The sequence below is a fragment of the Sitodiplosis mosellana genome, unplaced genomic scaffold, assembly GCF_009176505.1.
Source record: "Sitodiplosis mosellana isolate CC-2019 unplaced genomic scaffold, AAFC_SMos_1.0 Smas_scaffold_47, whole genome shotgun sequence".
In the NCBI taxonomy this organism is placed as follows: Eukaryota; Metazoa; Arthropoda; class Insecta; order Diptera; family Cecidomyiidae; genus Sitodiplosis; species Sitodiplosis mosellana.
Genome location: NW_022595289.1, coordinates 1,298,887 through 1,313,214, shown reverse-complemented (window position 1 = coordinate 1,313,214; position 14,328 = coordinate 1,298,887). Strand labels below are relative to the sequence as shown.

Here is a 14,328-nt window from a genome sequence, read left to right as displayed (position 1 = left end):
ATTTTCGTTTACGGAAACAGCAAACAGAATGTATCATACTTGCGTCATGTGTTTAAAGTCACACATTGAATTTATTGTGAGTTGCTAAGGAAACAGGCGGTGTTTATTTACGCGTCACGGCTTTAAAACAATTCGTAAAAATGTCGATTTTCGTGAAAAAAATTGACTGGTCTCAAACTCAAGCAGAAATACTTTTGAAAATTTCAATTACCGGAAAGAAGATATCAATTGATGATGTGGTTTTAGATGATAAATTTCTGAAAATAAGTGTTCACCCATATTTTTATGAACTGTTCTTCGAACATCCGATTTGCGTTGAGCAAAGCTCCTGTAAGATCTTGGAGTCAAACATAAAATTTCGTTTGAAAAAAGAGGCTGAAGAGTGGTGGTCTAGCCTTGGGAAAACTGCAAAATCAGCCACCAATCTGAGTAGTAATGATGCAACCATACCGAACGAAAGAAAAAGAGAGATCTTGGGTGAATACGAAAAACGTGTACAGGAACGGCATACACTCAAGCACAAGGAAACGTCAAACTTGAAAAGGAATGTGATCGAACGGGAGATTGAACGAGAAAGTCGGATTCGACAACGAATTGATGAAACAGAATCAGCTTTGAACACCATCCAACTTTCGAAGGTTTGATGAGAAACACGATACATTTTTTTATTTTCTTCGGTGCATTGCAATAATCTATGTATTCCTTTAAATTATTATTGTGATTTTCTTTAAACGGCAGAGTGAAGATTCTGATGAGCCGATTGAACGCACATCTGTGCCCGATCTGCGTCAAATTTCCAAACAATCTGTAAGACATGATTTACCCCCGATTCGTTCATGTGGTAAAATCAATGTGAACCTCAGCTCTAGAGAGTTTGTGACGCCAATTCGGGAGTCTCGTTTACACGCTGAACGAGAATGGTGTGCAAAGCAACATGAAATTATGGTGAATCGCATAGGATTCAGCGATGAGGATCTAAATTCAGATGAACGAGACGTATTTTGGGTGCTCAAAAAGGGACATGACTTTTTGGAAAAGAAAAACTATTTAGCGGCCGTATCTGCATTCACTTTTGGATTGAGAATGTCGAATAATTTGCCCGAATTATTTTTCGGTCGAGCAAGGGCGCAGTATGCTCTTCACAATTATAAACGTTGCGTCAGTAGTTTTTGTTGCTAAATATTCAAACATAGTAGTCCACATGATTTTGTATCTTCTTCACTATCATATCGTAGGCTGAAGACTGTTCCGATGCCCTCGAAAAGTACAAACCGGCAGTTCAAGAAAATTTATTGAGCCGCATCCACTCCTTCTGGTTGCGAGGTAAATCCTTGATAGCATTGGGGCTTAAAGAGCATGGCGAACGTGAAATTCAAATGGCAGTACAACTTGATCCGTCCAAATTCGAAGAGAATGAAAGCCGTTTCATGGTTGATACGTAAAAAATGGAAGATATTTTCATTTAAGATTCCTACAGAGATGTTAAAATTTATTTCAACATAAAAATAAAACATCTCAAAATTATTATTGCGGATACAACTGTTTTATTTCATTATCATCATTCCTGGAGATCATATCAATTACACTTCTTACTGGCAAGCTATCGACATTCTATTGGTTAAATGATGATAGCCGCCGTTCTCGTTAGAATATATCTTTCTTAGTGCAGCTAAGGAGCTAGGATTTGAACAAACCGTTGTATTTCTTTGAACAAATCAATGACCAGAATTCAATAAAATCCAAAAGTTGAAATAGATGACATAAATCTCAGCGATCTAAAGTATTTCAAACACAGTACACTTCCAGAATGTTTAATGGAGTAACTTTTTGTTGTTCATTTATTCGAAGCGATGTGCTATTTGCTGAATGCAAAAGTGCGCATTAATACATAATCTCTCAATTTTTCACATAAAATTAAACATAGTTTACTTATCACATATTGAAATTTCGAAATGAAGCAAGAAGTCAGAATGGAAGTTGGTTGAGAATATAAAATGAGTAGTTATAGATCGATAATAATAATCTTTCCTCCGTTGTAGGTATCATTGAGATCAGTTTGTAGGGTCTCATCCCTACCAAAATTCATAATACTATCGATTCGTGCGAAATCAACAAATAATAATAATCAACAAACAATTTTAAGACATTGATCATTGAAAATAAACGGAATCGTACAGCTTAATCCATTTTTTTTCTTTTCTAAATTGCAAAATTCTATGTTTTGCGACTAAAATGAGGAAATTTGCCAATTCTTTGCGCGTATATGAAATTAACTTTGTTTTACAAAGCAAACATATGCTAAATCACATTTTATATTAAGTAAGCATCATCATACACTTGCAAAAAATAATATATAATAACAATAATTTTGCGCACATACTAATTTAAGTATCCTGTTGTTTCGAGCTATTTTAAACCTTAATTGCTAGTATAATTCTGAAATGAAGAGCCTTTTCTTCCATTTTGTTTACTAAAGTGCTTGCGAACCAAATTTATTCGTTATTTTACTCGAAACATTCATAATTGCCTTTTCATGTGTTTTGTTTGTTATGCGTTCTTGGTCGTTATCGTTATCGTAAAAACCGCTCAACGAGTCTAGACTAAGCAAACGAGAACTAGCTCGGCTTGATATTGACGTATCATCTACGTCATGTGCGTTACATGAATTCACGTCAGATAATGCTGCTTCAGCATCGGTTAACCCTGTTTCATTCAATAGAGAGAGATTCTCTAGGCCGGCCTCGTCAGTGATGTAGCCTGTACTTTCAGCACCACCTTAAAAATATATGATTTGTTTGGATGATCATGATCAGTAATACTTGGGTTGAATGAGGAATTATATAGGATATTTTAGTTACCTTTAGCTTCATCATCGTCCCTTTCATCTTCATCGCTCCATTCAGACTGTGTTTCGATGGGATTCGAATCGGCTGACTGGTGTGCACCATACTTTAGGATATCATTAATTGTTTTTGAATTGACAATATGGGATCTATCCATTCCTTCAATGTCACCATCATCGTCGTTCTCGTCAACGCTGAAATTCCGAGTCTCGAACATTCGATGCCCACCGTTTATTGGAAATGTGTTCTTGCGATCGTTCATTATGCGGCTTTCAATGACATCCTTGAGTATACCCGTATGGGATTCCGTGTCGGAAATTTGCCTGATTCAAATAAACAAAAATTATTAAATAAAGGGACAATTTGTGAAAAATTTGGCGAAAAAAATATATTTACATTTGACTGGAATCTGAGTTGGCTGTATTCTTTGCTATCTCTTTGATGGCTTCAAGTCCAACCGGATGCTTCCCATTGACGATAGCAGAATTTCCTCCACCCAACAGCATCTGGGCCGCTTCAAGTTCAATGTTCGAAAGTGTACCATTGACGTCATTGTTTATATGTTGTGCATTTAGTTTTGTTGCATTGTAGTTTTGTGCATCGATTGATGATCGGTTTCCGGTGATTGTAACTTTTGACGCCGATGAATCGAGAAGACGTTGTATTTCCCGTTGAAACGGTGATCGTATTAAATTGTTCTCTTGATATTCGAAACTTGTGCTGGACTCGACTTCTCTGTTAGTCGCTGCTAGTGTAGATGGGCTTTCGGTCGTGGAACTTAGATCAAGGTCTTTTAGATATGCCAAATCGATGGAGTTAAGCTTTGAACCAGCACCGAATTGTTGAGGATATTGTGGATAGTTGGATTCCGCATGTATAGCCGATCTCAAAAGCCAATCATTTTGTACGTTCATTCGATTTTCCGCTAAATCACAGTCTCCACGATCACCGATTCTGGCCGTTGGTTTCAGAATATCTTCGTTTGATGAGCTCAAACTTGGTGAATATGGTCTACTTATATCTTCAGTTGACGATTCAGGCCCTTCATCTTTGATGAAACAGAAATCAAGAGCAATTATGTAATTGAAAGATTTTATAATCGAAAATAGTTTTACCTATATTTGTCGGGAGCTTTGGTAGTGGTTTTGTGTAAGGTTGCATCGAAGGTATGGGAGGTACCTTTCGGTATGGTGAATTTCCATGTTGAAATTGTTGCTGCTTTTGCTGATGATGGTGGTGGTGATGATGATTGAATCTGTTGTTATGGCAATGGTTCGTTACTTGATTTTCCGAAGGTTTCTGCGAACTTTGCATTGACATTGCATGGGGGTTTGCATAATGTGGTGGTTCGTATTTTTGCCGGTTGTTTGTTATTTGCATTGGATCACGAATGTTGCCTCCGTGTAAAAGGGGCTCCATTTCTTTTAGATTGTACCCCATTTCCCCATTAGTACCATTGCATACGTTTACACCATTGAGAAGATTGAATTGATTCTTTTGGTAGTGAATGTTTTGCCTAAAGCCACCTTCATCGTCAGATGATTGCATATTATTTTCCGTTTTAACTTCAACATCTCCATAACGATCGTTTGGAGCGTACCCTGCATCTTCATGGTTGCGATATTCGACCATTCGTTGGTCATGGTTCAAATTGCTCTCCCGGAAATTGGTCACGTCTTTGTTATGGCAAATATTTTTATACTTCTGATAGGTGTTTTCATATTGCAAATAGTTGGGGCTGGCCATGTAGTTGTAGCTCTTCTTCTGGTTCTCAGCCATCACAACATTTGGTCGATATCCACTCGACTGTGGTTTTCCGTGTTGTGAGAGTCTGACATTTGACATGTGCTTCGATGTTGAAGGGCACATATTCGAAGAATTCATAGCTGAATTATATGGAGTCAACGACGAATCTATGAAAATTGTTGGCGAAAACAAGTATTTTACAATCGAACTGATCGCTGGCAAATTATTGAATATACATATATACATAAAAATAGATTTCGTTTCTGACCTTGATATTCTCGGCAAGCATTGAACTGACTTGAGTTCGGTGGATCAACCAACAGGAATGTAATCATTTCTCCTTTACCTTTCACCTTAATGTGTCCTCTGCATCTGTAATTATAAAAAAATGGTTATCAAATGTGTAATTTAATTGAAAACAAAGTTTTGTAGAATTGATCACACACCGAAAATCGAAATGAGATCCCTGCAAACTGTCGACGACTTCTTGTGTGCATTGTATTTCACCGGGTATGCATGTCGAATCCATTCTACTGGCCACCTACAGATAATACGAAAATCGTGATTAATGGGTACAGTTCATATTCCAAGTACATCCACAATTTTGGTGTATAACTTACATTAACCGTATTGCCCCAAATATCGTATTGCGGTTTTCTTGCACCAATCACGCCAGCTACAACCGGTCCAATGTTTATGCCGATTCGTGTAATGAAATTGTTGTATGAGTTCTCATTGATGTTCTGTATGGAAGTGCGCATAGCTCGTGCAAATTCAAATAGTGTTGTCATGTGTCTTCGGGTCAAATGAACATCATTGTTCATTTTGTAATCTGGAATCAGGCCTACTGCTGCCATATAAGTACTGCCAACTGTTTTTATTTTGTCGATTGCCACAAAACGTTCCTGTGCCAGAAGATTATCGAAATCGGCAATAATTTCATTCAACAGCCGTAAGCATTCAACGCCCAGTTGATTTCCATCTAACTCTGTATAAAATTCATGAAAATTCGGTATGCTGCAAAACATAACTCCGACTTTTGAGTAACTCTGGTAATACAAGTCTTGTCCGATTGTATTACCCGCACCAGGTCCACCATGGTTAGCACCACGAAATTGATAGTCGAGGAAATGTGCGGCAACATGGGCCGGTCTGAAATAAATTGAATGGAATTAAACTAATAATAATGTATATAAATCATTTAAACGTTTAATAATTACAGTAAATTGAATAGGATTCGACGATTTGATTCTTGTAAGACAGCCATTTCTCGTTTTTCATGCGAAGCCTGCAATTGCCAGAGAAAATCGAGACGAGCCGTCCATTCCACCTGTCGGCCATGAGTTAAAACTGCTATCATGAACAGGACAATGCGTAAAAGAGTTATTGTATGCTGTGGAATTGATGAATTCACTCGATCGTCATAACATTTGAAAATCTCAATATGTGATAACTGAATGTACAGGCTGTACACCACTCCCATCAGAAACACCAAGGCGGTTTTTATCAAAAATGGTAGTCTATAAACATCAAAAATGGTAGTCTATAATTATTTTTTGGACTCTTTAACATTATCATCATGATATAGCATACCTCAAGAACACCGATACACAGAGAAAAGCAAATGCAGCTGCTAGCGATATGTATTGAGGAAGTGAACATCTGCGGTGACTGTAGCCCGTCAATGGGAACGTGGCTCCGTTGTTGAGGATGATGGTTGTATCATTTTTGCAAGAAAGATTCGTGAGACAAGTAAACATATTCACTTGACTAACCGAGTACAGGAGGACGATTGTGAACACAATGATGGCCAGCCGAAGCGTGAAGCAATGCGATAGATCCCATAGAATCCATTTCAATCGTGCTGCCAGCATCAACATCAGGATGGACGAAATCCAAATGAATGCAGTCAGAAATAATAACAACAAAATGAACGTTCGCGGAAAAACAGCCACTTGCAGTGCAGTGCTGAGCATTAACAACAACAAGCTGCACACAAGCTCTCCAGAAAAAGCCAGATCAATATCTTTGTGGTAATTTCGTTCGACATCTCGATCACGGAATTGCAAAGTGAAGCGATTAACGTGAACAGCTTTATCATGATCAACGCTTCGAGCTTCAATAGCTTGTGATAGAAATTTGTTCACTCGATTTGTCGGCTGATGATGTAAGCTTGAGTGGCGCTTCTTGAACGGCCGCTTGAATCTATCGACCGCACTCTGTAATAACAAAATCAAGTTATATTCATGCTGATTTCCCAATTTAAAGTGAATTATACCAAAAGACACATACTTTTCGGTTGGCGTCATTGAGTCCGACAACTGATGAATTCTGGCTGGGACTCATGTAATTCGAATTCGGTGTAGCCAAATGGGAAAAAGGAACCGGAACAGAGTATTTTATGGTGTGTAATAATTGCATCACTACATTTGAAACATTTCTAAAGGATAGTTTGCGACGATTTGCTGATCCGATAGCTGATCTAACCCCCAATGTATTCATGAGCAGCGGCTACGATTAATTGGAATATAATTAATAATAACGGGTTATTATCGTTTTTTAGCTAGATTTTCGACACTTACCTTTCGTCTGTGATTAGGTGGGATAATGAAGAATGTATCGACGCCATGTTCTCTCAAATAAGAGTCACGCGTGGAACCAAAGCCGGCCTCAACTTCATATTCACCACCAAGACAGTCCAACGTGGCCCTGAAGATTTGATAACAATGGTAAACATCATAATAATACATACATAACATAATTTTTTTTTGGCTAACCTTGTTACATGAACTCGTCCTGGTTCTCCGCCAGATTCAGTATGATTGGCCAGCGTAACGTCATTTGACCAGACTTCGAACTGCCATTTTCGAAGACCCAATACGCCACACAGAACCCGACCAGAATGAATCCCAACGCGCATCGATAGCTTTACATCCGTTGAATCAACAAATTCACTGGAATAAAGTAATTTTTGTTGAATTTCTTCATTGGAATGATTGTTTTCTTCTGAAATCGAATGCTATCAATGAGGGGTTGTCAGATACTTACGCAATTGCGTCAATCATATCCAATCCCATTTCAACGGCGCACTTTGCATGGTCTGCTCTTGGCTCTGGTAGACCTGCCACACAGTAATAACAATCGCCAAGAATTTTGATTCTCAAGCAGTGGTGGTCCTGTAATGATTGAAACGATTAAAATATCCATGTGGTGTTGTGCTATTACAAATGAACCGTTGCGACAAACAAATTCCCTCAGACTATTTCAGTTTTAAAGTGCAACATGAAATTTTTTTCATATGGAGTTGTTATTGTAAAATATTCTGGGGGAATTTGTTTGTCGCAACAATTCAAATAGACCCTAAGCTTTTCACTCACGTTTGACAGTTGATCAAAGCGACCAAACAGTTCATTCAGCAACCGCACCAGCTCTTGGGCGCTACATTGTGAAGCAAGCACCGTAAAACCAACAATATCCGCAAACAATATACTGACGTTATCATGTTTTTGAATATAGATTTTATGGAATTGCGTTTTAACCGGTGACAATATATCGTTTTTCATTTCGATTGCAATGTGTCTTGGTAGTACGCTCAACAAAAGTCGTTCTAATTTTTCATTTTCATCCTCCATTTCGAGACGAGCGGCAACAAAGTTTCGCGTGTCTAAAAATGCGCGCCGCTGTGCACGTTCCATCATCACATTAACTATTATTCCACACACATTAACGCCTATAAATGTGATGGAATTGGCCCACAGAGGACTGTAGTCATAGTAGTAATGGGGTTCGGTAAGCATTTGAAATGTCGATAAACTGATATGAATTATGGGCAACAAAAAACCAAATACTATGGCCTCCCAGATTTGCAGGGGCATTAGAACATAAGTAACAAACACGACAAACGTTACTTGCCAAACACCTTCAGTTAAATCCTGTATAAAAAAGATCGATGATAGAATGCATACAATAGGGAATATATATTGAATAAGCACTGATCTAGATTTGTGCGATTGAGCTATTTGTTTACCTCTTTTGTGTCGATTGGAATAATTTTGTTCAACGCTGGCATTGACATAACACATAAAATTGTAGCGGCCAATAGGATGCCATAGCACAATGATAAAAGATACGAGTCTTGAATGACTCGGAATTGTAGCAATGCCAATATTATTAGAAACAGAAGACACATCAATGAAATGAAGATATTCTAGAATAAAAATTGAATTTATTTTACAATTTCAATACCCAGATAAAAAGTATGTGATACAGAAGTAGATTTGAAAACCTCAGCACAAAAGATCGACTTATATTTTTGAACCAAAAAATGTCCGTGTATTGTACAAAATCGAATTGGGCACATTCTAAATTTATCAATTTGGCCTTACCAATTTTATGAAAAAACAATCAAAGTTTTCGTATTTTGCCTTTTCCTATATCATTTTGTTGTGAGATACTCAAATACTTCCTTGAGAGAATTTTCAAAAAAAAGTCTTCTGTACGTACGTGCAATGTTAATAGGCTACTGTACACATAGCTCAATGTCATCATTGTCATGCAAAAAATAACAAATAATGACACAACGCCAATAACAGAAAATCGCTGCATTTTCAACGTGTAACGTTGATAAAGAGTTTCGAGCTCTTCGTTTTCGAATCTTAACTTGTCCCATGGCTTTGTTTTAGATGTTTTCACAGCATGATCCATTTTGAGATGTGCGTGTCACTGGCAATGATCTGTCGTCCGATTGCGCCCACACCACACTACTAGATACCGTCTAATGCCAGATCGTGTTTTGTTTTCGTTTGGATGTTCACATGAATTGTTTCAGAGATTCTTATCCAATTGTCACGTGTCTATTGTTGCTTACCGTTATGCAATTGCTGCAATCACAAGAAAAAAAAATCTTATTACAGAATTATAATTAAAACTTCGAAAAGATTCGAAAGATTTTCTTCTATAGAATAAAATGCGGTTTGAAGGTAATAACGAGTTATCATCAAAATAAAAAAAGTGCTGCTTTGGGAATATTGACTATCGTTGGAAATTTTTTTCCACATTATCTATTCAATATAGGAAATCGAAATGAAATGTTATGTGTGTTTCGTTTCATTCAAGAAATTTGTGGCAGATTTTTCAACACACATGAAGAATACTCAATTGTGTTTTTAAAATGCAAACGAATGCCTTTCACGTAAAAATAATGTGTTTATTTTCCTTTGTCTAGCCGCTTGCTTCGTTACGAATTATAATACACATCATGAAGTTCTACGGGTAGTGCAACCAATTCGTCTATCTTTTTCTTCGATACATTTGTAAAAAGATTTTAATGTATGTCTACGTTTGTGCCTGTGTCGATATGAAATATTTTCATTCAAATGATTTAAATATGGTTTGTGCGGTATGCAATACATATATGATTTTGAATGGATTCCATTTTGGTTGAATATTGCCTGTTGTACGAAACAATTTGCGAGTAAGCGATATGTTTGCCTGGTGCAATTGGATTAAACACGTGAACGATAACGTCTATTTAAAACTGAACCGATAAATAAATTGAAATGTGTGCGCTTCAATTACTGATTCGAAACTTATGAGTTTGTTTAGCTGCTGTATGGTGTAGTTTCACGGATTGACGTCAATATAAATTGACTACTGCGTCAATTTCGACACGCCGTCAACTTTCCTTATTTAATCCATTAAGATTTGTTTTTGGTGTTGAAAAGCGGCTCTTGCTGCAGCATTTTTGCAAGGCGTGTTCAGTTATAACATTAAATTTTAACAGCATTACATCCGAAATTTGTCATCGACGCGCAAGAGACGCGAACACAGGTATTGAACTCTTATGGATGAAAGAAAAACATTGGACATGGTAATCGATGATGATGATGACATCATTTTCGTGGCAGATTATCTCAATAATCGATGCGTAGAAGTTTTCAAATTAGATCATTAGATGTGTTTTTTCCTTATTTTATGCGTCACTGCGGCACATTGTTGTATGGTTTTTACTAAAAACCAATATGTACCATCATTTTTGTTCAAAGCGCGATCACTCAAAATACTCAAAGTATTGCAAAACATAGCTCAAAGTCTGAAGTTTTGTCAAGATCAAACACAATATGAGTCTTGTCCGCTTATTTATTTGTAGTATTCACGCACTAGCAGAAAATTTTCCACTATTTACATATTGAAAGAACATTTTCAGTATTTTGAAAAACATACATTATTTGTACGTGAGCTAAATATCGAATTTCGTCTTGTTAAGTGCTTGATTTGTCCCAGCTATATATATAATAATTTAAATAAGACAGTTTCATGACTACATTCATTCTCAAAAGTATTTATACTAACAAATTTTTTCTAGAAGAATCATTTTATCGTACATTATTTGCGGGAACGATAACGTGAATTTATAAATTCCTTTTTCTCAATAACGAACAACATTTTACTTTGATCCTGTACATTTGGTATGTGAGTTATAATTTATAAGCGGCAATTTACTATTTTTAGTTTTTTTAATGCATCTGGTATGAACAATCAATGTGTATATTTGATTCGTGTGTTAAATACATTTAAAAAAAAAATCGATGAAATCTGGTTCGATGCCAAAGTGTTAATCGACACATTCAACAGTTTATTTCATGTGACTTGTGAAACGCGACTACAATTACTTCGGTTATGAACTCGCGAAAAAAATGATCTGGACACAAATATTTATTGTGTGTCGTAAAGTATAAATGTTGTACAGCATTAAAAAAAGAACAAACAAAAACTTATTCGCCTTTACATCATCGTGTGTCATAGGCTTTTGCGATTTGCGTAATCTTAACGTTCAGTGGAACGCGATAATAAACCAAAGTTGGGAGACGTTTTTCTGTTTGTTATAATACATGCCTAATAACAACGATTGCTTCTATTTAGAGCCGAATCAATCGTTTTTGTTCAAACTTTAACAATTACGTATTTAGCAAAAATTACTGGACATAAATCAATTTTGCAGTGTGTCTATCTCATTATATCTTTTGATTTTAGTCTTCTGACAAGCTTTTTCTTCTTATTTCAAAATCTATTCAACTATTTCAAATGAACTTATTCCGATTATTGGATTCTTATTAGATGGAAGTTTTTGAAGGCAACATTAAAGCGATTTCAAATAAAATTTATCGACGAAAACCAACGTTTTCTTGTGAATGAGTTGAATGAAATTTTATTTCATTTCATTTGTGTATTTATTGGAACTTTTGTCACGCTTTGATAAACAATTTTATTCTGTTTACATCACTGAAAAAAATAATCCTCATTTCATTGGCATGGAATTCATGTACTATTTATAAAATTGAGCCTAGGAAACACGTCAGAAATATAACTTCTAGAATGATACGATGTAATCTTAAACTGGATTCGTTATGATCCGCCAAATTTTTCTTTAACAAACATAGTTTTTTTCATCTTTTTCTAATGATAAACATAAACCAGTCATTTATAGCATAAGGATGAATAAAACAACAACCACAGTTCTGAGAAATACATTGTATACAGGAGTGAGCAGAGGCCAAACAATAAAACAAACAGAAATTTTGTAAATAATATTACAAGTAATCGATAAAGTTTTCTGTTATTACAAAAAAAAAATTGATGTGACATTGACACATACAGACATTTTTTCAACACTTGTGAAGACAGCTAAAAAAGCAAGAATAATTCGCGGTGTGAAATAAAATTGAACAAACGCGAAAATCTGCGCAATAAACCTCTGATGCCAATATATTTCGTTGCAATGATAATAATGTAAATTATATTCACGATTTGGTTTTATCACATTTGTTATCGTTGCAAATGGGAGGCGGGTAGAATGGAATTGAGTGAGTCTATATGTACGTTTCAATAAACCATATGCACCATGTTTCAGCGACATGAATTTCCTGTGGCTCTTGTTGAGAACTTATCGGTATTTCTTTTCAGCTTATTTAGAAATCTATTTTCGTATAACAAAAACCGTAAAGAAAAGCACATTTATGTGATGAACGTCTTCGACATGCATGTTTCATTTGCTCCTTGGTGATAGATAAAATGAAAATAGAAGGAAAATCATTTTGGACGTACCTCAGTCATATTGAATTTACTCGTGTGGCTGCACGATGCCGGATGCTTCTATCGTTGGTTAATTCACATTAAACGTAACGCTCATGTTTAGTCAACTCGTAATGATTTACACGATTATTACTTTTCTCATATTCCATATGACTAGATTTGAATAGGAAAGTTCTTCTTAGAATTCGTACATTTTCTATTATTAGAGAGCATTTGTTCAACTACACTCATACACAATGAATCCATTTAAACAATTTTTCTTCAAGACCAAATTTCAACCTTTCATTTATTAACTGCCCGAAATGTCTGACAAAAAAACTAAAAAAAAACTAACGAATTAGTTAGTCCAACTTCAAATATCTCAATTTGTTAAAATTTATACGATTCACACGTTTTTGTTTACTCCGTTTGTTTCTAAAATTTAAATGATGTGTGGACATGGACATATAAAAGCAAACACACAAATGCTCAAACGATGATTCAAACGATTTTTGTGACACATAAATGCCTGGTTTGATTCGTTTTTAGAAGTAAAAAATATAATATTGTGTTTTTGTAATGAATGTGGTGTTTTTGTATGAAGCGTACTACGCAATTCATTCGTAAACCGGTATATTCACACCATTTCATACCCGATCACTAGCAACTTGTGCATATGCTATGAAATTGTGTAGATTTATACTGCACAAACAAAAGCGTTTGTCCATAAATAAACGAACTTCAGTCCCACCTAATATAAAATTAAAAAAAAAAACTAGAAATATTCGGAGCAGTGTCTAAAAACGTGTTGAAATGTATTCGGTCGAAATAAATGAAATGGCTGAAGACGTTGAGAAAATGAATCGTAGAAAACCAAACTTAACAGCATTATTATTATTATTATAAACAAAATTGTAATAACTTAAGTAAAATAATTGTATCACAATATACAAAAACTTATAATATATATGCACAGTGTTTCAATTTCAATTCGTTCACAATTTTGTTATTTCTGTTTTGCTTTTCATTTGGCATTGCATTCGTATGCAATTGTTTTCGTATTGATTGTTCTTGAGTTTACCTGTATATTTCTGTGAGAAAAGAATTTTCAGAGAGAATAAAAAAAGCACTTTTCTTCACACTTTTCACGAAAGAATTTTTTTATCGGTAATGTTTGTTAAAATAGAAGTCCTTGTTTTTATTCAACGAGTTATTTTATCCTTTCAAACGAAAAAAACACCGAGTAAATGTCAAAGAAAATGAAATTGTATTCTTTTGTTCAATTGTTCTTTTTTTGTTCTATAGCTTTGATTTTGTGTACGATGGCTATCTTAGTCTGTTTTCTTGTTAACCATTTGAAATCTGGCACTGAACTAAAATACAACTGTCAACAAATTTGTTAAGCATGCTCTTTATCGACTCTTTTCTCTTTTATTTCTCTCTTTTCTTAAAATCTCAACATGCATTTGTGCGATGGTATTGCAATGGCAGTACAGCTGAGCTGCGTGTGTGTGTGCGCTAAATATCAATGCTATTTCTGTGTTCATTCAGTTGCTTTATACTTACGATTCGGTATACAGCGTTCAAATATACCGAATGAAAGAGTGAGACGAATAGAGATAGCGCGAGAAAGTGTAGGGAGAGCGGTTCAAATTTCTCTCTTTTTTGT

General features: G+C 35.5%; 2 protein-coding genes across 10 annotated transcripts; one reads left to right on the top strand and one right to left on the bottom strand.

The window, feature by feature from the left end:
- Positions 1-46: 46 nt before the first annotated feature.
- Positions 47-1,580, top strand: LOC129569921 (dynein axonemal assembly factor 4-like). Its single transcript, XM_055449169.1, has 3 exons — positions 47-638; positions 739-1,158; positions 1,236-1,580. Exons 1-3 carry the CDS (start codon positions 141-143, stop codon positions 1,440-1,442), a joined length of 1,125 nt encoding a protein of 374 aa, XP_055305144.1. The 5' UTR covers positions 47-140; the 3' UTR covers positions 1,443-1,580.
- A 220-nt stretch (positions 1,581-1,800) lies between these two features.
- On the bottom strand, positions 1,801-14,198 carry LOC129569915 (Ca(2+)/calmodulin-responsive adenylate cyclase-like). 9 transcript variants are annotated; one of them, XM_055449151.1, is made up of 18 exons: positions 13,741-14,198; positions 12,693-12,833; positions 9,093-9,469; positions 8,617-8,796; positions 7,967-8,521; positions 7,638-7,765; positions 7,367-7,543; positions 7,172-7,298; positions 6,882-7,100; positions 6,183-6,808; positions 5,810-6,109; positions 5,210-5,741; positions 5,036-5,130; positions 4,858-4,961; positions 3,959-4,756; positions 3,240-3,891; positions 2,859-3,166; positions 1,801-2,775 (listed from the first exon to the last, which is right to left on the bottom strand). In XM_055449151.1, the coding sequence occupies exons 3-18, from the start codon at positions 9,291-9,293 to the stop codon at positions 2,471-2,473; spliced, it is 5,307 nt and encodes a 1,768-aa protein (XP_055305126.1). In that variant the 5' UTR covers positions 9,294-9,469; positions 12,693-12,833; positions 13,741-14,198; the 3' UTR covers positions 1,801-2,470. The 9 variants fall into 9 exon arrangements, with proteins under 9 accessions (XP_055305126.1, XP_055305131.1, XP_055305128.1 ...); XM_055449156.1 differs by having other exon boundaries at positions 12,693-12,998; positions 13,741-14,101; XM_055449153.1 differs by having other exon boundaries at positions 12,693-12,876; positions 13,741-14,061.
- Positions 14,199-14,328: the final 130 nt, after the last annotated feature.